We start from the raw sequence: 27,693 nt of genomic DNA, 5'->3' as shown, positions 1-27,693 counted from the left end.
GTTTTTGTTTTGTTTTTAAAAGATAGTGAGTTTTTCCCCTTCTTCAGGTGCAGATAAAATTCTAGATTCCAGTATAGAGGATCATCCCTTGAATGAACAAGACTCCATACAAAAAAGTCCTCTGTCAGAAACTCTGGATGTGAAACCTTCTGATGTGACTTTGCCACTGACTCTCCCACTGGGGGCTGAGGACCACCACCTGCTGCTGCCTGTCGCAGACAGCCAGCCTCCTGCGCCAGACGCGTTGCTGAGGCCAGCCACAAATGGGTATTCAGAGCCACAGTTGATTTTTTTACAACAGCTATATTGACTTTGAGGAATATGGAATTGCTAAGACGTCTCTGGTAGTAAACATAAACATTGCTGGTAAGGTGCATATATTCATATTAAATTGACCATTCATTTGAGTTGTGACCATTATTTTCATTCACCAAAGTAAAAGCACCTGATGCTGCATCATAGCTGCAATGCTTGTTTTGATGTTTGGCTTTTATGTCTAGGTTATACACACAACTTCTAAAGGAATGAATTACACTGCAGTAGCACTATTTGGGGTGAATAAGGATAACGTTGTTTTAGAGCTGCCTTAATTCCATTTCTGTTTTTCATTTCAGATTGCCTTTCATTTACTGAAGTGAAATCTATCAGTTTATGATTGAGTTTTGACCTGTAGAATATGTTTATTTTCTTCTCAAAATTTAAACAAAATCCATAATAGTATCAGCCCATGACAGTGCTGTTAGCAAGCTCCATAGACCAGTATGTAAACTATGAAAGTTGCTCAGTCGTGTCTGACTCTTTGGCGAATTCTCCAGGCCAGAATACTGGGATGGGTAGCCTTTCCCTTCTCCAGGGGATTTTCCCAACCCAGGGATTGAACCCAGGTCTCCCACATTGCAGGCGGATTCTTTACCAGCTGAGCCACAAGGGAAGACTTTCACATATAAACTGTGAGGGGGGAAATTCATATTTCTACTATAAAAATTGAGGTACTGAATAAGAATTGTGCTATTTCTCTATTAATATAGTCCACTGAAGGTAACTTTTCTAATGAAACAAAAAGTGCTTCTCTTAAAAACTAGAAAACTAGATATAAATTTTGTTGTGTAGAACTCAGAATTCTGGAGAAAATCAGTGGTCAATACTTTTTTGATTTAAGTTATCTGAGACTACATTTTCAAAATGAATTTTAGATAGATATTTGGTGTTTTTATCTTATTAAAAGCAGTTTCAAATTTGATGCAGATTGTTTTAATAAGTTTCTAGATTATTGGAGATGAGGGAAATATACTGAGTTGTGAAAATTTTTGATAAGCTTCTCTTATACCTCTTATGCACTTTTTAAAAAATAAAACCCTAAAGAATTTTCTAAATAGAAACTTAGTGCATAGTATAAAACACTTGACTTCTGAATTTGGTACATTATATTCATAAATTGTTAAAAAATTAACTTGAATTATAAGTAGACATTTGAGTTATCAGAAAGCCAGTTTATTAAACATTTTATATTTGATTTTTTTATAAGTTTCAAGTTTGAAATTTTTATAGATTAAACCATAACAGTTGGTGGTGGCTGTAGTTTCACATTAGTCCTTTTCCTTCTTAATGAACTTAGAAAATTCAAATTTATTCTGGTACTTACTACCACTTGCCCCTTCCATTTTCCCCACATATTGATTTAGTCTCACTGCCTAGTCTTTGGACATTAAATTTTTAGTTCCACAAAGTCTGTTCCTATACTACTGATTAAACACCATGGTGACATTATTTCCTGTTTCTGCCATGCATTAGTTATGGCTCATTTGTTTTCTGCTTTTAAACTACACCTGTAATAAAATTAATATATTTTCTGTTGGTATTGATTTCTTTAACTGTGTTTTCTCTGGGGTCCTAGTCATAGGAACCAACTAGAAACTAAACTCTTGTAAACTGTGCAGATCATCACCATTTCACAGCACACTCAGCATTTTCACAATAAACTGCCACCAGTGGAATTGACTTAGAGTTTGAAATACTGCCTTTGTACAATGTACATCAAACTTAGTATTTAATTTATCTAAGAAATCTAATTATTCATATGTATTAATATAATATACAGGATTTAAATACAGTTTATAAAGTTATAAAAATGTTCAACTAATCTATTCTGGCTTAAATTCAATAGGAATTTATTGGAATGTGAAGAAATTAAAGAAAATTAAGACAGCCTTTTTAAGAAGTCTGCTGAAATGGAGAGGCTATATTAAATTCACATCTTCATTAATCCAAGCATCTAATGAACAAAATTTCTTTTTAAAAACTGCTACAGTGATGTCATAATTGTGTAAGGGTAGTAGTTACCAGATTTCCTCTAACATGATGGTAATTAGTATTTTGTCTTTACATAAATTAGCCTTTACATTTATTAGATTTATCAGATTAAAGGATTGGAGTGGCTAAGGTTGATTTATTGTGTTTTTCTTCATCACATTATCTGCTTCTTAGCTAAAATAATTTTATTTTAAATTGCCATGGCATGACGCTCTTCCAGAATGACTTGTAAAGACAGTTTGAAGACTGAGTTTTTCTCCTGTCATCTTCTAATGCTGTATTACTATCATATGCGTGTATTTTAGTTGTATCTGCTATCATTGTAACACTCACAATTATCAGTTAAGTTCATCTTTAAATATATTTGTTACAGTGCAGTGTTTTGGGAAAGGTCTATTCTAAATTATGTAAGTATTACTACGTTTTTTGAAAGTTTTTAGAATGCTGAAGATCTTACTAAGAAATTATTTTCTAAATTAATTTTGTTTTGTATTTGTATTAGATAATTCCTTCTGTATTGTTAGATTTTAGGCTTTTTAAAAAGAAACCATAGATTATATATAAAGGATTTTTTGCTCGTATGTTTTATGTTTCATTTCATAGACTGATTTTGATAAACAGATTTTAGAAAAGTGTTTTATTTTTTTCCACAAGAAAAGGTCCTGTCCTGTTGCAACAGTAGTTTGTCACTTTTCTGTATGTTTCATGTCTACAGAAATTATACAAATGATAGTTGAAATGTGCTTATATAAAGACAGTTAATCTACATGTACTCATTTAAATATCCTAGTACGATAGCTCTAACATTTGATACACATCAAAAACATTTTTAAAATAGTTGTGTCCAAGTCCCACCACACCTGGGGCCCTCTGAATCAGTCTCCAGAACATGCTAGAAAAGCTCCATAGGTGGTCTTAATGCATACCAAACATAGAAAACGATTATCCTAAACACTTCTGGTGTTCTTCCTTTCGGCTCTTGATATGTGGTATGTGGGCACTATCTTTTTTTTTTTGGCTGCACCCTGCAACCTGTGGGATCTTAGTTCTGTGACTAAGGATTGAACCTGGGCCTTCGGCAGTGAAAGTGTGGAGTCCTAACTACTGGACTGCTAGGGAAGTTCCTATATTGTCTCTTGATAAATGAAGCTCTTAATATGGCTTTCCACTTTTTATTCAGATTTTGAGTCTTTGGAATTTGGCTAGAAATACCACCAAATAAATTGTGTTTTAATGCCATTTCTGTAAATTCTATGTTTTTACTCATTATTTATGAACATTATTGATAGTTATCAGAGCATTTCTTGAGACAGTGACATGATTTACTTACCTGTCCTCTGCAACCCCCACCCCACTTCATTCAGCAGAGATGTGATGTATTTGCTTAAGGGATTTGCTTAATTATCATGTAAACATAGTAGTCATTCAGAAATAGGGTGTTTATTTTCAAGAAGTATATACTGAAACAAACACCATGGATATGAATCAAGTATTTGAATTAAAATATCTGGCTATTACTTCAAATGCTAGAAAATTATTGAAATCAGAATACATAAAGATGAACAAGATGATTTCCTCTTTTAAGTTTACAGTCAAATGGGAAAGACAGGCCTGAATGCCAAGTGTTACAACAGAGGAAGGCAGGAAAGGAAATGTCAAGCAGTCAGTAGAAATTGAACAGACAGAGAAAGAGCTGTTGCTCTCCTGGATAGGCAGGCAAGAGGAGATAGCTATTGGGAGGGATTTGTTCACAGCTGACTGAGGTAGGGGAATGGAGAGAAAATCTGAAAGGTGTTGGCAGAGATCGGAATCATCAAAGACACATCTAGGACTATACCCCTACCATCTTGAAAGAGTCCTCTGCCTTTCACTTGTGCTGGAAGAATGGGATTAGATAGCCAGGTTTACACTCCAGAATCTCACACCCTCAACTACAGTTGAATGCTAAAGGGCCACGTTTGTAACATGCTTGTGATCACCGCTCATAGAACACCTTACGAGGAAGAAAACAGTTCTTAACCCAAACGAGCTACTTCAGACACTTGGTTTATGTGTACATAAAAGAGATCATTTAGATCTGGTCCATAGTTAGTGAAGCAAGCGAAAAATCCAAAGGAAATAGTGAAGAAGCAGAGAAAGCTGATCTAGAGAACAAAGCAAGGGGATGAAGTAGGTTTGCAGAACCAAGTGACCACGACCCTGTGAGAAACCAGAGTGGCCTGGGGCTTTGCAGTCCCCAGTCCCACTCGAGGTGGCGTAGCTATGCTTGTTTCCTTGTGCCTGAATGCCCATGATTTTTGCCTATTAAATCCTTACAGTAAATCCCCCTTTTCTTTTTTTGGCTTTGCTGCTCACCTTGTGGGATCTTAGTTCCCCAGCCACGGATTGAACCTGCAAATTCCCTAAATCCCCCTTTTCTTAAGCAGGCTTGAGCCAGTTTCTCTTCCTGTATCCCCAACTTAGTAACCTAAGTTTTGATCCTTAGTGATTGAGTAGATGGTGATGCTGTTAATTATGATAGGGAGATAAGATGGAGGTTTATGGAAGAGAAGAATTTTTATCTGCTGAATTTGGGGGTGAAACACCTATGTGAAAATGTCTAGCGGTGGTTGGAAATGGTGACTGAAACCCAGTTGAGGTTAAAGCTAGAGATACAGATCTTGCAGCATAAGGCTAATAATTATTGTGACAGAAATGATTTAGGCAACCCTGGGAGATGGTATAGAAGAACAAAAGATGAGGACAGAATCATAGGGGAAAATACATTCTTAAGAATGAGCAAAAGACAGAACAGGAGATGGAAATTGATAACAGGAAGAAAACGAGGGTGGTGCAGATTTCATGAAGACAAAAGTGGCTTTGTACTGAGCACATAGTACAGAGAAATCGGATTCCAGTCAAAGACAAAATTGGGTTGGGTAACTGGAGCATGATGATCCTTTGAGAAAGGCAGCTGCAGTAATAATCGTGGGTAGAAGCCAGGTGGATACAGTTTGAGTAGATGTAAGGATTTTTCAGACTACTTAGTTTGAAAAGCAGAGTACAGCAAACAATCATTTTATCAAATATCTGAAAAGTATAAACCACTTTATTGCTTCCAAACTTGAAACATTGATAAGTGATGAGCATAATAGAGTCTGCAGCACTGTAACAGAAGTCTGGATTTGCATTGGATCGTAAAGGATGACTGCTAAGAAGGAAATGGAAGAAGTAGTTGCAAATCTACTCATTACAATTCAGATGTGCAGAAGAAGTAGAGCTTTCCTACAGAATTTAACATGTTCGTCCCCTTGAGCTCCCACCCAGTGGGAAGTCTGGAAAAAAATTAAAAACCTAGTCTGATGTAAAGACAATTTATATCTTAAGGGAGTGCTTAAACATTTTAAAATTTGTCTTATCTCTACCCTTTGTCTTCTCTCTAAAATGGTGTCCACCTATGTGGAGGACAAGAGGCTTATATAACCAAGGGGCATGAGGGAAAACACTGTTCTTTCTTTTCCGTTTTCTGGACATCCTGCTGGCCTCTGATGCAGTAGGCAGCAGCTTATAAAATATGTGATCAGGTTTTTTCCTAGCCTGCTCAGAGCCCAGTACTTCTTGGCTGACCTGGCTTCACTTTAGTTCTCTTGGATATTAAAAAAAGAGAGTCCTGCGACTTCTGCATAAATGCCTCAAACAGTCCTGTTTGGTTGCAGGTTTAGTACATGGCACCCCACTGCAGGCTCCAGATAAGCCTACTTTCTTCACATTCACCTATTTGCTTCCCATTCAGCTACCTTATGAGTCTCCTCTTGGGAGAATATTGGAACTTGTGGGTCCCCTCCATAGCACAGAGGAACAGAGAGTAGCCTGGGAAAGTAAACTGCATCACAAAGGTTTACTTTGATGTGACTGTCCTAGCCTGGGAGAATCTCTTTCAGAATCCTATTGACACCCCTACTACCCAGCATATTATGGAATATTTCAAAACAAAAGCTGAATGGATTACTGCTACATTAAACAACATGAATGAATTGCACTTACATACAAAAGTAGTTGGATACAAAGAGCATATACATGATTCCATTTATTAAAATTCTAAAACATGCAAAACTATGGTGTTAGACATCATGATGATGGTTCTATTGGGAAGGATGGTTGGAGGCAGTTCTGACATTTACTCTTTTATCTGTATCGTGGTTAACACAGATGGGTTAGCTTTGTGATAATTCATTTAACTATTAGATACTTCCATTTAAGAGAAGTATATATTTAAAAAAAAATTAATTTGAAGAAAGAGAAAACCAGAACGTTGGTTTATAATCTTCAGTGAGATTAAAGATGACCTGGATTGTAAAAATGCAGGTTCCCCAGACTGTTTGGAAATTCTGATTCAGTAGGTCTGACTCTTAAGAATCTATTTTTAACAGTTCCCCCATTTGATTCTCATACTCCATACTTTTAAAAAAATGCTGATTTAGCATCTTCAGTTTAAACTATACTCTGGACAGATGTTCGAGCGTAAGAAGTATGTCATACTGTTAACAAGTCTGAGTTTATTGGCTATCTTAATTGCTAAAAGTAGCACTTCCTCATCAGCTTAATGTTTTCCAAATGTAATGACAGTTGTTAAAAATTTTTTTATTTTTTCTTATAGCATGGTTTTCTTACACATTGAATTCTGTGGCTTTTCAGATTTGATCAAAAAATTTTTATTTCCTATTGCATTTTTAACAATATAGAAACCTGACTTTCCTCTGACATGCAACTTTGTTTTAGATAACATTTATTTAGTTCTAGCTATATTCAGCATGTAATGTAAAAGTGCCAAAGAATTGATGCATTTGAACTGTGGTGTTAGAGAAGACTCTCAAGAGTCCCCTGGACTGCAAGGAGATCAACCAGTCCATCCTAAAGGAAATCAGTCCTGAATATTCATTGGAAGGACTGATGCTCAAACTCCAATACTTTGGCCACCTGATGCGAAGAACTGACTTGTTTGAAAAGACCCTGATGCTGGGAACGATTGAAGGTGGGAGGAGAAGGGGACAACAGAGGATGAGATGGTTGGATGGCATCACTGACTCAATGGACATAAGTTTGAGTAAACTCTGGGAGTTGGTGATGGACAGGGAGGCCTGGCATGCTGTAGTCCATGAGGTCACAAAGAGTCGGACATGACTGAGCAACTGAACTGAACTGAATGTAAAAGAACTTTGTAAAAAACAAAGTCTTTATGTCTTCAAAGAAGAAGCCTTAAAGTGAAAAGAAAAAGTCTGAAACATGCAGCAAATTAGAAACTAAAGTTTGATTAAGAACTAAACTAAGAGTCAAATCAGTAAGTCAAATCAGTCATAAGTGTCAGGATACATAAAGTCATACTTAGAATTTTGTAGTCTGTACAGTTTTTTGGTTCCATTGTAAACATTTGGTGACAGAAGATTTTCAATAAGTGTTTTTTGCAAACAATGGAAAGTCATGTTATTTCTAAAATTCCATGATCAGATGGTAGTAGTTTTCTTTTAGTATAACATATGAACGATACTTATTTCAAAAAAAGCCCTGAAACCCATTTCACACATTTTGTTATTATTAACGTCAACTAATGAGTGTATTTCTCAAACAACTGCAGATGTTTTTAAGATTTTGTTTTTCAGCACAGACTCAACCTGATAGCAACCATCTGTCCTGGATGATTCAAGTTCATCTCTCTGAAAGTGTGAGAATGGATTTGGTAAGGCATTTAGGTCTTTTCTGGCTCAGTAACTCTAGAACATTAAGTGAAAAATAATGGCTCGTATAATTTACTCAGATGTTCTTCCCATTTCATAACCATTTCCACCATCTGTGTCTACCCCTCAACACCCCTGCATGCGCACACACATTTCCCTGGGGAGTAAGGAAATGTGGTATTAGGTGATGAATATAAGGAAAAGCCTGATAAATTTTAAAAGTCATTAATAGGAAATTTTTATCTTAATTCTTTATTAAAGGAATGGAGAATAACAGATTTGGGTTTTTTGTAATGTTAAATTTTTGGAATAAATTCAGCTATGATATGAGGAATTCATAATAATAAAGTGAAGGCAATACTTTGACAACTGTAAACCTGAACACCTTTATTTCACCTCATTACTCACAACATTTAGAGACAGATGGTTTTTCCTTTTAGATGCAAAACTTAGAGTAACCTCTTTAAATTGTCCACAGTTTTTTTTTTCCTCACTTTGCCTGGCTTTAGCAGTAATAAATCATTCAGGTTAAACAGTTAAGTGGTATATATGAATTAATAAATTTGTGAACGTGAGTCTGTAATCAAAGGATTGTAGTGTCTGTTGCCTCTTTGTAGAAATCTTAATTTGAAAACAATTGGCCACAAACAAGGGTAATTATTTGCCATCAAATCATTAAAATGTTAGTGGCATCCTCCAAAAGAGAATTCTCTTTAAATATTCACTGGCAGCACTGACATGTTTGGAAAGTATATATTTATATGTATTTATATGTGTGTCTGTTTATATATATTTGCCTGTATTTGTGAAATTGTACCAAAACCCATCTATAAAATACCTTAAATACTTTTTCAATCTCTAAACCCCTTGATGGTCCCTGGAATCTGCCCCCTGAAACCTTTTTACTTCATGACAACTTTCAGTTAGGATACCTAAAATGACCTTTCCTTCTATACTGCTTTACTGTTTGGGTGTATTTTCTTTATAAAAAGAAATTAGTTCCTTGATTTCCTTCTCCAAGTGTTCAAATTTTGGTCCCTATTTTGTAAAATTTTTTTGAAAAAATTACACTACTCAGTTTTTCACAATGGACAGTTACTTAGAATTTAGTATCTTTTACCTGTCTAACAAAAATAACATTATAATCTTTGAAAGAATTTAATAGACAATAAAATATTAATATCTGAAAAGTAATAAGACACATAGGTGAAAATTACTTTAAAGTTTGTCTTTCATAGATGTTGACCTACTGGTGCAAGAGAAAAACCTGCATTAGATGACGGGCTGCAAGCTTCTCCATAACCTGGTGTCCAGTAATAATGCCTTTTAAGGCCATTGGAGACTTCTGCAAGGTACACGTGTCCATCTACCACAAACGGCTCCACATCTGTATTGTCTGATTTTAGACGGCCTGTGTGAATTAAATCTGAATATGCCTAGGATTTTTAAGAAAAACTGTATCATTAAGAAAATAGTTTATTCACTTTACAAATTTCAACATTCACATTTAGATGTGATAATTTATAGTCTGAAATATTCTGAATAACTGCTGAATTTTAATATTTTTCAGGTATTGTTCACAATGTGTAAATTACAATCTTATAAAACTTATTTCTGCATTTTAACTTTTAAGTATGTTTTGTTGTCTTATGACTCACTGAGGTAACAATTCTATATATATTACCAATTTTGTGGACCAGAGGTTTCAAGTCAAAATTTTCAAGTCCCAAGGTGACTCATAAATAGGGGTGGAGTGCTATTGTATATGCCCCCTGAAGATCCAGTGATAGCTGGGGATCCAGTTTTTAGAAAAATAAACACCCACAGATTTTGGCTTAAAACTTTTGAGTTCATGGACTCCCTGAAGGTAACCAACAAATTTAGGCTTAGAGACCATTCCCTTAGTATTAGATGCTGGTGTAGCTGGCCACACAATTATTTCTTCATTGTAGAATTTTCTTTGTATATCTTGTATGGATCATTGACACCTACATAAAGGTGTCATACAAACATGTTAAACTAATTTGTCAGTAAGGGTGTGATTACTGTAGAGAAAAGGAGAAATTAGTAAAAGATTCAAGTCGAACTGCTTTCTGCTATAGCTTGTCATTATTAGTCCAACTCGATTCAGCTTCTAGTGTTACAGAATGTGGATGTGGTGTTTTTCTGAAATCAAGCTTTTTTTTTTAATAGTGTACATGTTATTAATCTTTTTAGTGATAGAATTCTGATTAGTCTTTTGGCAGTTTTTGAGAATTCTGACACTTTATTTTTCTATTCTTTCTAACTGAAAACTATTCATTATGATGCTTTTTGTGTGTTTTGAAACCAGTATTAAGGGTTCTATATATTTACATAAGCAACATACCAAATATTTTGACAACCTGTACTGTATTTTCAAATTCTGTGTCTTGGTTTAATTATTGGGTAGCAGATTAGAGATTGTGCCACATCAAATTTATAATGAATCAACAATTGTAATTTTTTTTTTTTACAAAGTTAACTTTGGAGTAAAATTAGGACTGTATAATTTATCGTTTTATTTACTTATTTCTTTTCAGCTGCACTAGGTCTTTGTTGCTGTGCACAGGCTTTCCCTGGTTGCAGCAAGCAGGGGCTGCTCTTCACTGAGGTGCGCGTGTTTCTCACTGTGGTGGCTTCTCTTGGTGTGGAGCACAGGCTGTAGGCGCACGGGCTTCAGTGGTGTGGCACATGGGCTCAGTATTTGTGTTACATGGGCTCCGTTGCTTCATGGCATGTGGGATCTTCCCAGACCAGGAATTGAACCCATGTCCCCGGCATTGAAAGGTGGATTCTCAACCACTGAATCACCAGAAAAGTCCCTCAGTGATATTTATACTAACATGTAGTATTTGATATCTTTCATTATTTCAACCACAGAACTTTCCAGTAGCTAATTTTTAGAATGTATGTTAAAATTTATCAAAACTGAAGTGTCTCACTATACTTTGTAATCCTGACTAACTCATCAGTAAATAACACCTGATGTTGGAGGGAAAGCCCCAGGAAAAAACCTCAGTAAAGACAAACTTACCACACATGTAGCTTCATCAAATTTGTTTCCCCAGATGTAGATATGAGAGAGTGTAGGATTTGTTTTCATTGATTGTGAAAGTGCAACAAGTCCTTTTCCCTCTATGTTGTTGCTCACCACAGACAACCTGTGGAGAAACAAAAAGTAACCCTGGAAACAGTTCCACAGAGAGAATGGATGAGCTACCAACAGCATTTATTACACACATCTTATTGTGTTATCTTAGCATTCAGGGTATTCAGTGTAGTAGTTAAAATACTGATCTTATAATTCCTGAAATCCAAGAAACTTTTCTAATTGGATTCTTTATGTACCTAAGTAGAGCTACCTACCTTTTGGAAATGAACAGACTATTGTTCTACTTATTATTCAGTAAAGGTTTGGAGTGGATTACAGACATATTTTTCAGGATAAAGTCACCTGAGTAATATTTTCTTCTTGATTCATTCTTATTTTAAAGTCATTATCATATTGAATGATTTTAACTTTTCTGTTAGAATTCAGGATAAATTATATAAGTGATAAGAATTTTCTCATTAACCTTAAGCATTCATAACTGGTATCCATCTAATTTTAAAAAGACATTCCTTTAAAAAGAAAATAGAAGATACTGAAATGTTTTCTGTAACTTAATATATCAGTTTAGAAACTGAGTTTTCATATTTCACCGTGAATCTTAAGTTATAAGAGGTTTAAGTTTAGAGTTCTAAATAGCTTTTTTTCTGTTATTTTGATTAAATGTAAACCCATACTAACGCTTTAAGAGTCCTGTTGTGTGAAGCAAGAGCATCACTGAGATAGTTTGCTCCTGCATTTTCCATTCTGTTAAAAGAAAGATCTATTACTTCCAGGGTAGTATTGCTTTTCAGAACATCGGCCAAACACTTCATTCCATCCTGAGTTATTTTATTGCTGGGAAAGGAAAAATATGTAGTTATATATTAAAATATGAAGTGTCCTTTTATTCATTGAGATCACAGGCTTAGAAACTTTTAAGCAGTACTTTCTATTTTAGTTAAGATTTATTTTAATCACTCAGTTTCTAAAAATGTTAATGAAAATTTGCCATAAAATGTTGCTTCTGTTCTGGTTTACATATTTAAATTGCTCATTCCAGTTATTAGGAGATACTATATCAGTTTAAACTGAATAATAAGTGAAGCTCAAGATAAAAAGATAAAAATGGTTTTATTTCCTAATTTTTGGATTTAGTGTCTAACACAGAATCATACCTACTATGAATCTTTACATAGATTATCCAGATTATCACTTACCAGCTTACATCAAGGTATTGTAGGCTCCTATTCAGATGCAGTGCATCACATAACTGTTTCATACCACAATTTTTTATATCATGTTTACACATGTGTAATTCAACAAGGCACTGATTTTCTTTCAACATGTGGCCTAGGTGAACTGTAGACTCTTCCTAAAAATAGATAAGCCTTTTTTTCTAAAATATAATTTTAAAGCAGTACATGTTTATTTCAAACATGGTCAGTAATTTAAATTAGCTTTTTAAGAAGATTTTATCAGTTAAGACTGTTAGTCTACAATTTGCTATTTGTTTAGCATGGCTTTTAAAAAGAAATCATTTTGTCACAAATGATACCTTTACCATCTTAGAAATAGGCAGTGGGCACTTGTAAAGTACAATGACTAAGTGATGTAAAAGAGGTTAGTTAAAGCTGACCGCCGAAGAATTGATGCTTTTTAATTGTGCTGGAGAAGATTCTTGAGCGCCCTTTGGACTGCAAGGAGATCAAATCAGTCAATCCTACAGGAAATCAGCCCTGACTATTCATTGGAAGGGTTGATGCTAAAGCTCCCGTACTTTGGCCCCCTGGTGTAAAGAGCTTGACTCACTGGAAAAGACCCTGATGCTGGGAAAGATTGAAGGCAGAAGGAGAGGGGGCAACAGAGGATAAGATGGCTGGGATAGCATCACTGACTCAGTGGACGTGAGTTTGAGCAAACTCTAGGAGATAATGAAGGAGAGGGAAGCTGGCGTGCTGCAGTCCATGGGATTGGCAAAGAGTCAGACACGACTTAGCAACTGAATAGCAACAACAGAAATAATTATTTAAAAAATATCAATCATCCCAGAAGGGAAAAAAATCACAATAATTGGTACCATGGTTAAGCATGAGGGAATTCCCTGGCGGTCCAGTGGATAGGACTTTTTTTTCACTACTGGGCCCAGATTCAGTTCCTGGTTGGGGAATGGAGACCCCTCAAGCTACAGAATGCAGCTTATCTATAGGATGAAGTCCAGATCTCCCAGACTGCTATTCTTAGGCAGTATGCCATTATTACTTATGATTTCAAAGATGCAGTGGTTCATCACATCAATATTACAAAACAAACAAATGACAAAACAGTTCACACTGGGCTCTTATAATTCTGTAGCCCTTAAACTTTAATCATATATGTGTTCATCTTAAGCACTCTGCCTCTCACAGGTTTACCCACTGAGAATGAGTTTATAAGAACAAAAGACAACATATTTGCTTAAATAAGCAACATCTAAAACCATAGTTATAAAACTCTTACCCAGAATTTAAAATTTTCCATTCAAGTTTTCATTTGTAAATGGTAGTTTGCAATTCTAAAAATACAGCGCATTCATGAACCTTGACATAACCCCCAGTTAGTACCTTCGTTTTATTCACATACAGCATTATTAACTGCTCACTTAGAATACATACCTGTTCACCATACAGTATGGGTCTATTTAGGTTTAATCCCTTAATTGTTTGGTTTTGAGTTAGGACTGTAGCAAATGCTATCACACTTTGCATTCCCTAAAAACAGATAAATTAATTAAGGAAACTGACAAAGTATATAAAGTAACCTCCTTAATATTTCAGGATCAGTAAAACTGGGCTCTGATAAATCAAAACTGTGCTCTTAAAGGTTTAATTTCCTAGTCCTTGAATGTAGGTTGATAAAATTCAGAAAAAATCCATCTTTAACATGCACAGGGAGTTTCTTAAGGTTTCCTTGGATGTTTACCTCTAAGTTTGCTCCTAAATCTTCAAGATTCTATATGATGCAGACGTCAGACATGCGGACACACAAGTGGATCCCAGCTAGGGCTCTATGCTACTTACATATCCTTAATGCAAACCTCCTTTTATATTCATACTAACACACTTTACATGTGTGATTATGGCAGCAAACTGTTACTAATCACATTTTTCACAACTCCAGTTGGCCCCCTCTGCCTTTTGGAAGGGCCTGATCCTCTCGCATCTCTGTGATAGATACATACCTAGTTGTCACACCAGAAAGCCTGGGCCTCTTCCCACTCCACCAGTCCTCTTAGCTTCCTGTCAGTTGATTGCCTTAGAAGCAAATCTTACAGATTCTGCTTCCAAAAGATGTCTCTAATTAGTCCATCTCTGTAGCTACCACCTCACCCAGGTTCTCATCACCCACCTGAACTAGTGCAGAAACTTCCTAAAACTGTTTCACTTCTTTAAATGGGAAACCATAAACCCTTGAAATAAATAGAAAGCATTTGTAAAAATAAATACATGAGTATTAAAATTACTTCAATCTCTGTCAGTCATGCTACACTTGGGGAAGCACTCTCTTAGCACCATACCACACTTGGGGGAGCACTTTCTTAGGGTCGGCATGTTCTGGATCCCTTGCCTGGAATATTCTGCCATATCCCTCCTGAAGGCAGCTCTTTCTCATCCTTCACAGATGAGGCAGCTTTCTTCATCCTAGAATTACTTCCTCAGATCTTAGGGATAACCATCCTTTCACTTAGATGACCTCCTACCTCCTACCATTATCAGAGTACTTTGCCATCTTTGTAGCACTTTGCTCTAATTTACTGATATTTTCTCAACTAAAATATAACCTTTATAAAGGCAGAGACTATATCTGATGCACTCCTGTATCCTTAGAACTTAGGATTGTGACTATTACGAGCAGAAAATACACAGTTGACCCTAAAGGGTCAGGGGTCAATTGTATACCTTGGTATCCATGGATTCAAAGAACCTTGACTCCTGTAGCAATTGTAGTATTTACTATTGTAAAAAGTCTGCATTTACCTGGACCCAGCAGTTCAAACCCATGTTGTCGAGTCAACTGTATATTGAATTAATGCTTTCCCTGTTACTTACTTACTGTATCTACCCACTTAAACTTTAGAGCCTATTATACCAAAGAGCCTCCTTGGCCCATCTTACTGACATCCTGTCCCAGTGATTTTGCATTAACCTTTTAACTAGGTTCCTAACAGTAGGCCTGAAGGTTTGAAGGCATGTTTGAAAAAATGAAGCCTGGACTTTGAAGACATATCAGGTCAGATGAGGGCTCTTAGAATTGTCTTAGGTTTTATGCTATAAGTACTTACTGAAAAATGTTTCCACAAATAAAAAATTTATATTATACAAATGAAGTATTAGTTTAATTAAAAGGAACATAAGATTCTTCTTTAGAAAATCCCATGCAAGTTAAGAAGGGTAATAGATGGAAATTTAGGAAGATTTTTATTACACTGGATAGTCTTCCATAAAATTATTATAATCAGATTTTTACTTAAAGATTTTTTTTCTCTGATACTAGATCTTAGAGATGAGCTTAAATCATTCATAAAACTGTCATGTAGCTGGTCTCTTGACACTTCTCTGTGCTAGTTTCCAGGGAGAATGATCAAATACGTGAGTGACTCTCATAACCAGTTTAACTCACCAGATCACAGTCACCCAGATCTAATTTCTCTAAGGATGAATTAATTTGTAGCATTGCAGCAAAAAACATTCCACCCTTATTTTCAATCTTGTTTCCAGTCATTCTTAGGTGTTTCAGAGTTCTATTCTTCTGAAAATGAAAAGAGGCAAAACTGGATTAAAATTTTAACCCACAGAATTCTCTTCTGATTACGTGAGTTAGGAGACTGTATTACTATTTGCTGACTCAGTCAGTTTTTCATGGAGATTGAACAGAATATATTCCATAAAGGTAACATTCAATTTCCCATAATAGGTAAAAATATAAAGTGTACAATTTGGGGATTCCCTGGTGGTCCAGCAATTAGGACTCTGCACACTCACTGCTGAGGGGTTCAGGTTCAATCCCTGGCCAGGGGACTAAGATCCTATAAGGCGCATGGTGCAGCCAGAAAGTACAACTCACTGGATTTTACTACATTCACAGTGTTGTGCAGCCGTCACCTCTAATTTCAAAATATTCTCTCTACCCTTAAGGGAGATCCTATACCCGTTAAACACTCACTTCACATTTCCCTGTATTACTTTGAAAATGACACAATTTCTCAGACATTTGCAAAGTTTAATTCCTTCTCGTAATTCATTCTTTCGATAAATCGTTCACAAAATTACAGACATTTCATTGTCCTAATGAATAAATATTTGAACCATAAGTGTACATGCTGCTGCTGCTGCTGCTAAGTCACTTCAGTCGTGTCTGACTCTGTGCGACCCCATAGACAGCAGCCCACCAGGCTCCCCCGTCCCTGGGATAATTACCTTTAAAATTAAGTCAAACTCCGCCCTGCCCCCGCCCCACCCCAAGAGTGGGAAGAAGGAAAGGATGTCCACTCTCACCACTTCTATTTTACATTGTACTGGATGGAGCTAGATAAGGCAAGAAAAAAAGGCATACAGGTTGGAAAAGAGGCAAAACTTCTTGCATATGACAATCTTATATGGGGAAAATTCTAAGGAATCCACCAAAACAAAAAAAGACCTGTTAGAACTCATATATGAAGAAACACATCCCATGTTTCTGAATCAGAAGACTATTCAGTTCAGTTCAGTTCAGTCACTCAGTCGTGTCCGACTCTTTGCGACCCCATGAATCGCAGCACGCCAGGCCTCCCTGTCCATCACCATCTCCCGGAGTTCACTCAAACTCACGTCTATCGAGTCAGTGATGCCATCCAGCCATCTCATCCTCTGTTGTCCCCTTCTCCTCCTGCCCCTAATCCCTCCCAGCATCAAGTCTTTTCCAAAGAGTCAACTCTTCGCATGAGGTGGCCAAAGTATTGGAGTTTCGGCTTTAGCATCATTCCTTCCAAAGAACACCCAGGACTGATCTCCTTTAGAATGGACTGGTTGGATCTCTCTGCAGTTAAAATGACACTATTCCTTAAGTTGATCTAAAGATTTAAAGCAATCCCTCTCAAAATCCCAGTTTGTTTGTTTGCTTTGCAGAAATTGATAAACTGATCTTAAAATTCATGTGAAAATGCAGGGGACCCAGAAGAACCAACACAACGTTGAAGAGAACAAAGAAGACCCACACTTCTTCAAAACTTAACTACAGGACTACAGTAGCCAAGATAGTGTGGGACTGGCCTAAGAACAGATATATAAATTAATAGTACAGAAATAAACTCACATTTATAATCAACTGACTCTTGACAAGGATGTCAAAATTAGTTGTCAAAATTAGGAAAAGAATAGTTTTAACACAAGGTGTTGGGTCAACTAGATAGCCACATGAAAAAGAATGAAATTACTCCTATGTCACTTCATATACAAAAATTAAAATATCAAATAACTGAATGAGTCAAAAACTTAGAAGAAAATGTAAGTGTAAATCTTCATGACTTTAGGTCAGATATGACTTTAGATATAACACCAAAAGCATAAACAACAAGAAAAACAAAATGCATTTTATTGAACTTCTAAAATCGTGTGCTTCTAAAGATACTACTACTACTGCTAAGTCACTTCAGTCGTGTCCAACTCTGCGACCCCATAGACGGCAGCCCACCAGGCTCCCCCGTCCCTGGGATTCTCCAGGCAAGAACACTGGAGTGGGTTGCCATTTCCTTCTCCAGTGCATGAAACTGAAAAGTGAAAGTGAATTCACTCAGTCGTGTCCGACTCTTCGCGACCCCATGGACTGCAGCCCACCAGGCTCCTCCGTCCATGGGGTTTTCCAGGCTGGAGTGGGGTGCCATTGCCTTCTCATACCCCCTAGGATAGCTCAAATCAAAAAGTACCAAGTATTGGTGAGGATATAGAGAAATCCAAATACCCATACATTGTTGGTGGAACATAAAAAGGGGCAACCACTTTGAAAAACAGTCATTCAAGATGTTAAACAGTTTCCAAATGATCCATCAGTTCCACTCCAAGGTATATACCCTAGAAAATTGACAACATAAGTACACAGAAAAATGTGTGCAAATATTCATAGTAGCATTATTCATTATAGACAAAAAGTGGAAACCCAAATACCCATTAACTAATGGATGAATGAAATGTGCAATGGAATATTACTTGGCAATAAAAAGGAATGAAGTATGTTACAACATGGATGACACTTGAAAGCATTAAGCCAGTCAATAAAGGCCACATATTATATGGTGATTCTATTTATATGAAATGATCAGAATAGACAGGTAGAAAGCAGATACGACTGCGGGGTGCTGGAGAGAGAGGGAGAGAAGCATAGAGGGGGATTTCTAACAGGGTCTCTCTCCTGTGGGGAGGAGGTGTTCTAACAACAGTGATAGTGGTGATGGTTACAAAACTGTGAAGATAGCTGATCATTGAACAACACGGGGGTTAGGAGCAGCGACCCTCTGTGCTGTTGAAAACGAGTTTAACTTCACAGTTGGCCCTCCATATCCAAGTCCTACACTCTCAGATTCGACTGACCATGGATTGTATTGTACTGCAGCATGTATTTAGTGAAAGAAACCCACATGAGTGGACCCATGCAGTTCAAACCTGTGCTGTTCAAGGTGTCCATTGTATACTAAAAAAGCCACTGAACTGAACACTTCCAAAGGATAAATTCTGTATGTGAATGATGTCTTAATAAAACGATTTTTTTTTATTGAAGTATAGTTGATTTACAATGTGTTAATTCCTGTTCAGCAAACTGTTATATATACTTTTTTTATATTTTCCATTATGGTTTATCCATAAAACTGTATTAAAAGTGAGTTCAAAAGTACTCATGTGATGTCTAAATGTTAATGAAGTGCAACAAAAAATATACATTTGCACAATATTAAAAGAAGTTGACATTAACATTTGTTTCTGTTGGTTTCAAGCTAAAATTAAAGAAATTGAAATCCCCAAATTGTTAGTTTGAGGTATATGAATGCTTACATGTAGGGCTTTAGCAATCAGTTCTCCACCTTCAGGCCCAATGTCATTAAACATAAGATTTAAGTAAATGAGATTATGTTGTTTCTAAAATAAGAGAAAAGAAGTTACTATACATGTATTACTAGAAATCAATCAAAAATATATGAGCTGCTTTTTAAGTAAAAGTGTTTACCAGCAAAGAAAATCTTTATAACCAGGAAATTTCAAGGTCCAGCAAAACAAAGGACGATTAAGGGAAAAAAATCAACATTCTCATTTAAACAAATATAATTACAGGATAAAGAAAAAGACTGTTCATTTTTTTAGTTTTTTTTTTTTTAATTGGAGGATAGTTGCTTTACACTGTTGTGTTAGTTTCTGCTGTACAACAATGTGAGTCAGCTACTAAGTATACACATATCCCTCTTGAGCCTCCCTCCCACTATATTCATTTTTCATCAATGATTCAAAGTATGGATGTGCTTTATGTACTGAACCATAGTGTATCACTTTGCAAAAGATGACTCAAGAGGCTCTAGGTATGAGCTCTACTGAGACCATATACACAAATGTGTTTTTACTGTATTTCAAGCGTTCTAGCACAGTCAAGACCCTTGATATTTTGCAAAACTATGTTTTGTGTATATGTAACTAGACTAGGTGATTTCACCATAAACAGATCTGAGAACATGTTGGTGGCTATGATTTTTGCAGCATTTTGATTTATGGTTGTTGAAAATAACTTGGTTAGTTGTTTGTTTTTTAATCTTCACTCCATCCTTATATTCTGTGCTATTTCATGGGTATGAGAATTTTAAGATCTTTTTTGGCTCAATAGAGACACTTGCAGCACATGAGAATGGGACAAATAGCTAGGAAATTAAAAAGCCAATTTAAGGGAAGGATAAAAAATGATATATGCTGCTTTAAACATTTTAACGGAAAATACAGACACACACATGTATATGCCAATCTTCTGAGGTTGAAACAAAGCCTTTTCTTGGAGGACACCTGTTCTTATTGGTGGACCACACTACCTTTCTTAAATAAAATGCAACCATAAAGCAGCATTTCAGTTTGGGTGTCTCCAAAATGAAGTCTACAATAAAGGGTTAGTTAGCAGGCTAGGGCTGCTGAAACCCTGCACATTCCAAAGAAAAGACTGGTTCTTAACTCGGTCCTGGAAGAAAAAAAAAGGAACAACATTTTGCAGTAAGATACCTGGAGCAGTTTTGCAGCATAGTACGCGCCAACATCACTCAGGAGGTTGTATCTAACATCCAAACCTGAAGAATACAGATGAGTAGAAGCTGATATTCCTCCTAATGAATACTTAATCAGGAGAAGGAGAACAGGAAGGAATGATGCTTAAGGAAACATACCATTAATATATGAATTATTCTTTAAAACTCTGCAAAGGATCCAGAAATCTTCACCTGTTACTCTTTCTCCTGATACTGAGCGACTGTTACCAGCAATATTTAATGTGATTCCTACTGATCTGTTAAAATATTAAAAGGAAATCCAGTAAAGAAATAAAAATATTTTCCCTTCATGTTTAGTGACATCATTGGATAGTATTTACTGGAACCAAGTACCACAATACAGATTTTTATCAAGTGTAACTTAAAACTACCGAATATATACTACAGCTTTTGAAAAGCACTTTATGCATAATTTAATTTCTCAACCACAGAAAAAAAGTATTCCCACTTGATAGGTAATGACATTGAAAAATGTCATTCAATGATTTGCATAAATAAACCCAGCTCACAGGAGTTAATGACCAATCTGGAACTCAGACTTGGAGAATGCTGTTCTAGTGCAAGACCTGTGTCAGTCATCTATGCTGAATCAAAAAAGCATGTCCATTTCATCCAGCATTTGCAAATGGCTTTCAAATCACTCAGTATTCCAAGAGTTTTCACACAGATGAGTATCAGTGACTGTTCCTGATGTAATCAAGTACATGTCTTCCTTACCCTTTTTCAATTTCTTCATCCACTTCTTGGAGTATTTGCAATATAAAAGGTTTAATTTCCTGGGACTTTTCCATACATAGGTCATAATAATATTCCTGGAGACCACCAATAGATGCTGAAACTTTTGAAAAATAAATGCAATACATTTCATCACATATAAATTATCCCAGGTGCTTCCTCCCACCAAAATTAGATTTCTTTCAAAGATACAAATATGTGTGTAGAGTCAGGGGTGAGGGGAAGAAAAGGAAGAATAGAGAAAGTAAAATAAGGAATGGGAGAGAAGAAAAATGCTGTTTGGAGAACTAGGGCCATAGAGGTACCCACTGAGGATGGGCAGACACTTAACTTGGAAGTGGCACAAAAGGAGAACTAACTTCTGTTAAGTAATAGGCCTGGCAGCTGAGGAAAATGACATCCAGAAAAATTAAGTATTTTGCCTGAAATCATACAGCAGAGTATTGAATCAAACGACTCCAAAGCCTCTTTCCATTCTGCCATAATGGATTAGGGTAACTCATGTTTGCTTATAATGGCTTCAGATAAAGACAGTTTAATCATAGAGTCTAAACTCAAAAGGGATCTGAAAAATCAAGTCCAACAGGCTTCTTGAAGACCTTCTATACCCTGTAAGTTGATAGCATCTTTGAATACAGCTCTGTCTGTTCTTCCTAGAAGAACAGGTCTCTCCAAGTTGAGACCTCACTCATAGAAGTGCTTTACCTACCATTGTCTTCTATTTCCTCTTTCTAAAGGTGATTTTTCCCTGTTAGTCGCTAATAGGGAAGACAGATACAAAACAGGAGTTGAAGTCTTCTTCCTCTGTTATACCTGCAGCTTTCCTTGATGCATCATCTTATTATTGTCGATACTACTTTTTTAAAAAACTTTTATTGGAGTATAGTTGATCGACAGTGTTGTGTTAGTTTTAGGTGTACAGAAAAGTGAATCAGTTATACATAAACTGTGTGTTGTGTAGTGTGTTAGTTGCTCAGTCCTGTCCGACTGACCCCATGGACTGTAGCCCACCAGGCTCCTCTTATCATGGGATTTCCCAGGCAAGAATACTGGAGTAGATTGCCATTCCCTTCTCCAGGGGATCTTCGCGACCCAGGGATCAAACCTGAGTCTCCTGCATTGCAGGTAGATTCTTTACTATCAGAGCCACCAGGGAAGCCCACATACACATACATATATCCACTCTTTTTAGGTTCTTATCCTTCAGTCCCTGGTTCATTTCTGGCTCAAAGGAGGTACTGCTTGCTTTGGGCTTCCCTTGTGGCTCAGCTGGTAAAGAATTCGCCTGCAATGTGGGAGACCTGAGTTCGATCCCTGGGTTGGGAAGATCCCCTAGAGAATGGGAAGCTACCCACTCCAGTATTTTGGCCTGGAGAATTCCATGGTCTGCATAGTCCACGGGCTCGCAGAGTCAGACACGACTGAGCAACTTTGACTTCACTTCACCCATATAATTTACAGTGTATCAAGTAGAGTTACAGTAGGTCCTCATCGATTTTATATATAGAAGTGTGTATATATCAGTCCCAATCTCCCAGTATATCCCTTCTCCCCTCCCCTTTGTTATTATTTTAAAAGCATCTTTTTCCAGGCCCAGGCTTTCTAGTTAGAAGGTATCCTAACACTTTTCTTACAAGCACATACCACTCCCTGTCTCTTTTCTGTCTTAGCTTTTGTGTTTGCATGTCTCTCTAAGAGAGCTCAGTGATCTTACTACTCAGCCACCCTGAGATCTTGAGGATCCAGCTTCTCTAAGTCTCTTAATCTCAAAAATGTTCCTTCATGAGTGGATTTCTGCACTATATGAACTAAAGAGTTTGCTAAACAAATGTGCAAAACAAGATTCAAGAGAGAGAGCATTATGTTAAAACTGAAAGCAAATAATCTTTTCTTACAGTTTTTTTTTTTTTAATAAACTTAAAAAAAATTAGGGGAATTCCGTAGTAGTCCAGTAGTTAGAACTCTGTGCTCTCACTGCCAGGAGTCCTGGTTCCATGCCTGGTTGGAGAACTAAGATCCTGCAGCTGCATGGTGTGGCCTAAATAAATAAATTTAACCTACATTTATTTCAAATAACTTGGAAATTTCAATATCAAAAAGAAACATTGATCAGCAATCTCATTCCCAAAGAACCACTGCAATTGAGGTCTGGGAGTGTTCCCTATTTTCTTTTTCTATATCCTTTTCAGTTAACATTATGAGCATCTTTCCCATTTCATTAGATACCCTCTGAAAATTTGTAACAGCATAATTGTACGTAAGAAATCTTTCACTTACTAAGCATAAAATAATAAGGACCTACTGTATAGCACAGGGAAATATATTCACTGTCTTGTAGTAACCTATAATGGAAAAGAATCTGCAAAAGAACATACATATATATTCTGTATGACTAAATCACTGTGCTGTATACCTGAAACTAACACTATAGTAAATCAACTATACTCCAACTTAAAGACAATTTTTAAAGAAATCTTTCACTTATTTTAGGACATGTATTTATATATTTAAATAATACTTTATTTCATGTACTAAATAATACTTTAGCACAGTATTTCCCAAACTGTGTTCTGTGGAATACTAATCTACTGCATGATCAAAGATATTCTAAATAGAATGGGGTTTATTGTAAAATAAATTTGAGAAATGATGAGTTAATGCTAAACAGATTCCCATCTATAGTAATTCTCGGGACATTTAAAACTCTCAGGTACACAAGGACTTCTCAAGTTGTTGAGCCCCGAGGGGAAGGAGGATAAAAATGCTCCTAGTCGGAGAAGGCAATGGCACCGCACTCCAGTACTCTTGCCTGGAAAATCCCATGGACAGAGGAGCCTGTTAGGCTGCAATCCATGGGGTCGCTAAGAGTCGGACATGACTGAGCGACTTCACTTTGACTTTTCCCTTTCATGCACTGGAGAAGGAAATGGCAGCCCACTCCAGTGTTCTTGCCTGGAGAATCCCAGGGACGGGGGAGCCTGGTGGACTGCTGTCTATGGGGTCGCACAGAGTCAGACACGACTGAAGTGACTTAGCATAGCATAGCATAGATTTAGGATTTAGGAGACTGTGGTTCACATGGAATACAATCCAAAAAAATGCTCCTTTAGCATCCTCAACAGAAAATAAAACAAATAGACCTCAAATGAATTTACTTGTTGGAACTGGGCTCCCACTGGGTTTCTTCCCTCTCCTCTGGCTCCTAACCTTCCTTGGTATTAAAAATGTTAAAACAAAATCTCAGAAATGGAGACCCAATTGAAACAGAGGTAATTATTTGGTGTTTGTTAAAATTGCAATCCAGGAGACACAGATCCAAGAAGCACTTGAACTGTGTTCCAACAGACTACAAAAAGGTGGCGATTTACAAAGGCAAAAAACCCAGGAAGTTACATAAATGGTTCATCAAGAATTGGGATTGGGGTTTGAGCTGGCAAGAAATGAGGTTGCTTGTTAAGCAAGGAATGACTGGGAGTCTGAAATGATTACAAAGTTGCAATGGTGGGAAGAAATTTGAACCTAAGGGTGTAGCTAGCAGTTCCTATTTGGCAAACAGCTAGTAGTGTCCTTGAGTCTGACACTGTGCTATATAGACCCCATGGACTGTAGCCCGCTAGGCTCCTCTGTCTCTGGGATTTTCCAGGCAAGAATACTGGAGTGGGTTGCCATTCCCTTCTCCAGGGGATCTTCCCTACCCAGGGATCAAACCCATGTCACCCACATTGCAGGTGGATTCTTTGTCGTCTCAGCCACCAGGGAAGCCCAAGAAAACTGGAGTGGGTAGCCTATTCTTTCTCTAGGGGACCTTCCCGACCCAGGAATCGAACTGGGGTCTCCTGCATTGCAAGCAGATTCTTTACCAGCTGAGCTACCAGGGAAGCCAATTCAAGTTCTCAGTGATAAAAGGAATGCATCTGAAATCATATCCACAACAGCCACCCGGCTCCATTTTTTATGCCTGAACCACAGTTACTCCATTTTGATTTTTAATTAAAAAATAATAATAATTTTAAATACATCATCAAAGAGAAGAGAGGGTTGCCTTGAGAATTTCTCAGGTTCATTGCCTGCCCTCAGCTGGCAGAACCATATCCAGGACATGCAAACAGATGTAGACCTACAAGTCATGTTTATGTGAAGGCATGAAGGAATCTTAGATTACAGGCTAAACAGAGCCAAAGAATATGTATATTTAACTCCCTGGCCATGGATTTAAAGTATTTTTGAGCATCAGCTATATTTTTCTGCTACTCTTTTATTTAAAATTCACCCAAGTATTGTGTCAGGATTCTATGGCACCAACAGTTTATTTCCTATACTGTATTCATTTTAGGAGAAAATAATAAACTGGTTTTCAAATGGTAAAAAAAAACCCTAGGAATAACAATTCTACAAGAAAATGTCAAGAATTTAGCCTAGATTCATTTTTAATCCACACCTGACTAGAATTCCAAATAATTTTTACCTAATAACCCGTTTAAAAATTACTAGATACGGGCTTATTTTGGAGGTGGTTACCCTCTTCTATGGTGGCTCAGAGGGTAAAGCCTCTGCCTGCAATGCAGGAGACCTGGGTTCGATCCCTGGGTCGGGAAGATCCCCTGGAGCAGGAAAAGGCAATCCACTCTGGTACTCTTGCCTAGAAAATCCCATGGATGGAAAAACCTGGTAGGCTACAGTCCATAGGGTTACAAAGAGTCGGACACGACTAACCAATTTCACTTTAACCTTCACCCTCTTCTATTGGAACAGTCAAGTGCTGGGAGGTTGAGGACTGAGGGTCAGTCAGACTTTGGTGCTAATCCGGAAGGGCTGTGTGATGTCAAACAACTTACTGAAATTCTTCGATCTTAAATTTCCTTTTATGCTAAAAGCAGAGCATGTCAATGCCCACCTCACAGTGCTGCGTGGAATATGTAAGGCCTGTGGCATAATTCCCTATCTACAAGCACACACGCATCCAAAATGTAAATTGTGAAGGGAGAGGGGTGTACACTTTCCGCTTCACATGAGAGTGAAAGTGAGTCACTCAGTCGTGTCCGATTCCTTGTGACCCCATGGGCTGTAGCCTGCCCGGCTCCTCTTTCCATGGAATTCTCCAGGCAAGAATGCTTAACATGCTACCAGATAATTCACGGGTGCAGAAATACTTAAAACCGTGCAGGCGTGAACGTGCAAAGAGTGGTCTCCAGAGCCTCTAGCCCACCTGTGCCCTGCTCTCTGGAGACTTCATAAAAAGGGGCCCAAGTAGTGCATGGAGACAGAGAGAGCGACACACACTTGAATTCAGGACAACCCACCGCGAGAACCGCGCACCCACCGCGGAAGCTTGGGGCTGCCCTCTCGCCCACGTTTGGGGGCGCCCCGAAGTTCCGGGCTCAGTAAGGGTTCCTAGGGGCCCTCTCCCGCCGGGCAACCTCTGGCCCAAAGTCTGCTCGGAGGACTCGGCCTGGCCATGACGCCCCTCGCGCGTTTCCTCCGGGCCAGGCTGGCGCCGAAGGGACCCCCTGTTTCTTACCACTATCGTCCGCCGCAGCCCAGGCCGGAGTCGGGGTCCTAGAGGGAGCGGGAAGTGGGGACCCGGACGCCGGCCCGGCCTGCTTCTGGCTGAGCTCCATGCTCCCTACATCCTGCCGGCAGCGTCGGCGTTGTCATGACGACCACGCGCGTGCTCCAGCTCCGTCCGCCGAAGCCGAAGAGCTGCAAGCGGTGTGGCCCCACCTCGCGACCCCGAGCGCCTATGCTGTGCAAACCTCTGTCATTACCCTCTCGGTCCCGGAGGCCTGGTTGGGCAGTTAGTGACCGCCGATGCTGTCACTACCAGGAGGCTTCTTGTTCACCATCTGGGTCCTGGTCCCCTGCCGTGGATTAAAGACACACGGAGGCAGGGCGTCCAGGTTCTTCTGCAGAGAGAAGTTCTCCAGGTTTAGGGGGCATGACTGATGAACTAAGGGCCGGGGGTACAAAGATGATTATGACACAGTCCGCTCCCCAAGTTGTGCTCATACCTGCAGAGGGTAGGTGCAAAAGCTGAGTTGCCCACCACAGCTAGGATGGGCGGAGGTAAGGGAACTTAAAGGGGCTAGTTGATCAGTCTTGTGGAGGGGCCGGGCCATCAGGGAGGGCTTCTTGGAGAAGGTGTCGTCCTGACCCGTCCAGGTGAACTTGCCAGAGGGCGGAACTGCTTTGTGCGTTAGGGTTAGGTTAGGCTCATCTCCAGATGAGCAGGTACTTGCTGCTTCTAAGTCACGTCAGTCGTGTCCGACTCTGTGCGACCCTATAGACGGCGGCCCACCAGGCTCCCATCCCTGGGATTCTCCAGGCAAGCCTACTGGAGTGGGTTTCCATTTCCTTCTCTACTGCATGAAAGTGAAAAGTGAAAGTGAAATTGCTCAGTCGTGTCCGACGGCGACTTCGCGACCCCATGGACTGTAGCCTACCAGGCTCCTCCATCCATGGGATTTCCCAGGCAAGAGTACTGGAGTGGCAGGTACTTAGGACTGCCCAGATGAACAGACTGGGTG

General features: G+C 38.1%; 2 protein-coding genes across 5 annotated transcripts in view; one reads left to right on the top strand and one right to left on the bottom strand.

Annotated features, from left to right (window-relative positions):
• The window catches only part of MYNN (myoneurin), a 131,293-nt gene extending 127,734 nt beyond the window's left edge, over positions 1 to 3,559 (top strand). For 3 of the 4 annotated variants that reach the window (XM_055569131.1, XM_055569132.1, XM_055569130.1), the window contains one exon: positions 48 to 3,559. In XM_055569131.1, coding sequence (XP_055425106.1) covers positions 48 to 310 — 263 coding nt within the window. In that variant the 3' untranslated portion in view covers positions 311 to 3,559. The remainder of the gene's footprint in view (positions 1 to 47) is intronic. The other variant, XR_008710594.1, reaches the window with a different exon arrangement.
• An 8,251-nt stretch (positions 3,560 to 11,810) lies between these two features.
• On the bottom strand, positions 11,811 to 26,794 carry LRRC34 (leucine rich repeat containing 34). The gene is made up of 9 exons (XM_055569140.1): positions 26,688 to 26,794; positions 21,152 to 21,272; positions 20,552 to 20,670; positions 20,391 to 20,455; positions 19,191 to 19,274; positions 15,790 to 15,918; positions 13,785 to 13,880; positions 12,351 to 12,505; positions 11,811 to 11,988 (listed from the first exon to the last, which is right to left on the bottom strand). The coding sequence occupies exons 1-9, from the start codon at positions 26,785 to 26,787 to the stop codon at positions 11,811 to 11,813; spliced, it is 1,047 nt and encodes a 348-aa protein (XP_055425115.1). The 5' UTR covers positions 26,788 to 26,794.
• Between the last annotated feature and the right edge of the window lie 899 nt (positions 26,795 to 27,693).

The sequence above is a fragment of the Bubalus kerabau genome, chromosome 2 (assembly GCF_029407905.1).
Source record: "Bubalus kerabau isolate K-KA32 ecotype Philippines breed swamp buffalo chromosome 2, PCC_UOA_SB_1v2, whole genome shotgun sequence".
NCBI classification, from domain to species: domain Eukaryota; kingdom Metazoa; phylum Chordata; class Mammalia; order Artiodactyla; family Bovidae; genus Bubalus; species Bubalus kerabau.
This window is presented reverse-complemented; position numbering and strand designations above follow the sequence as displayed.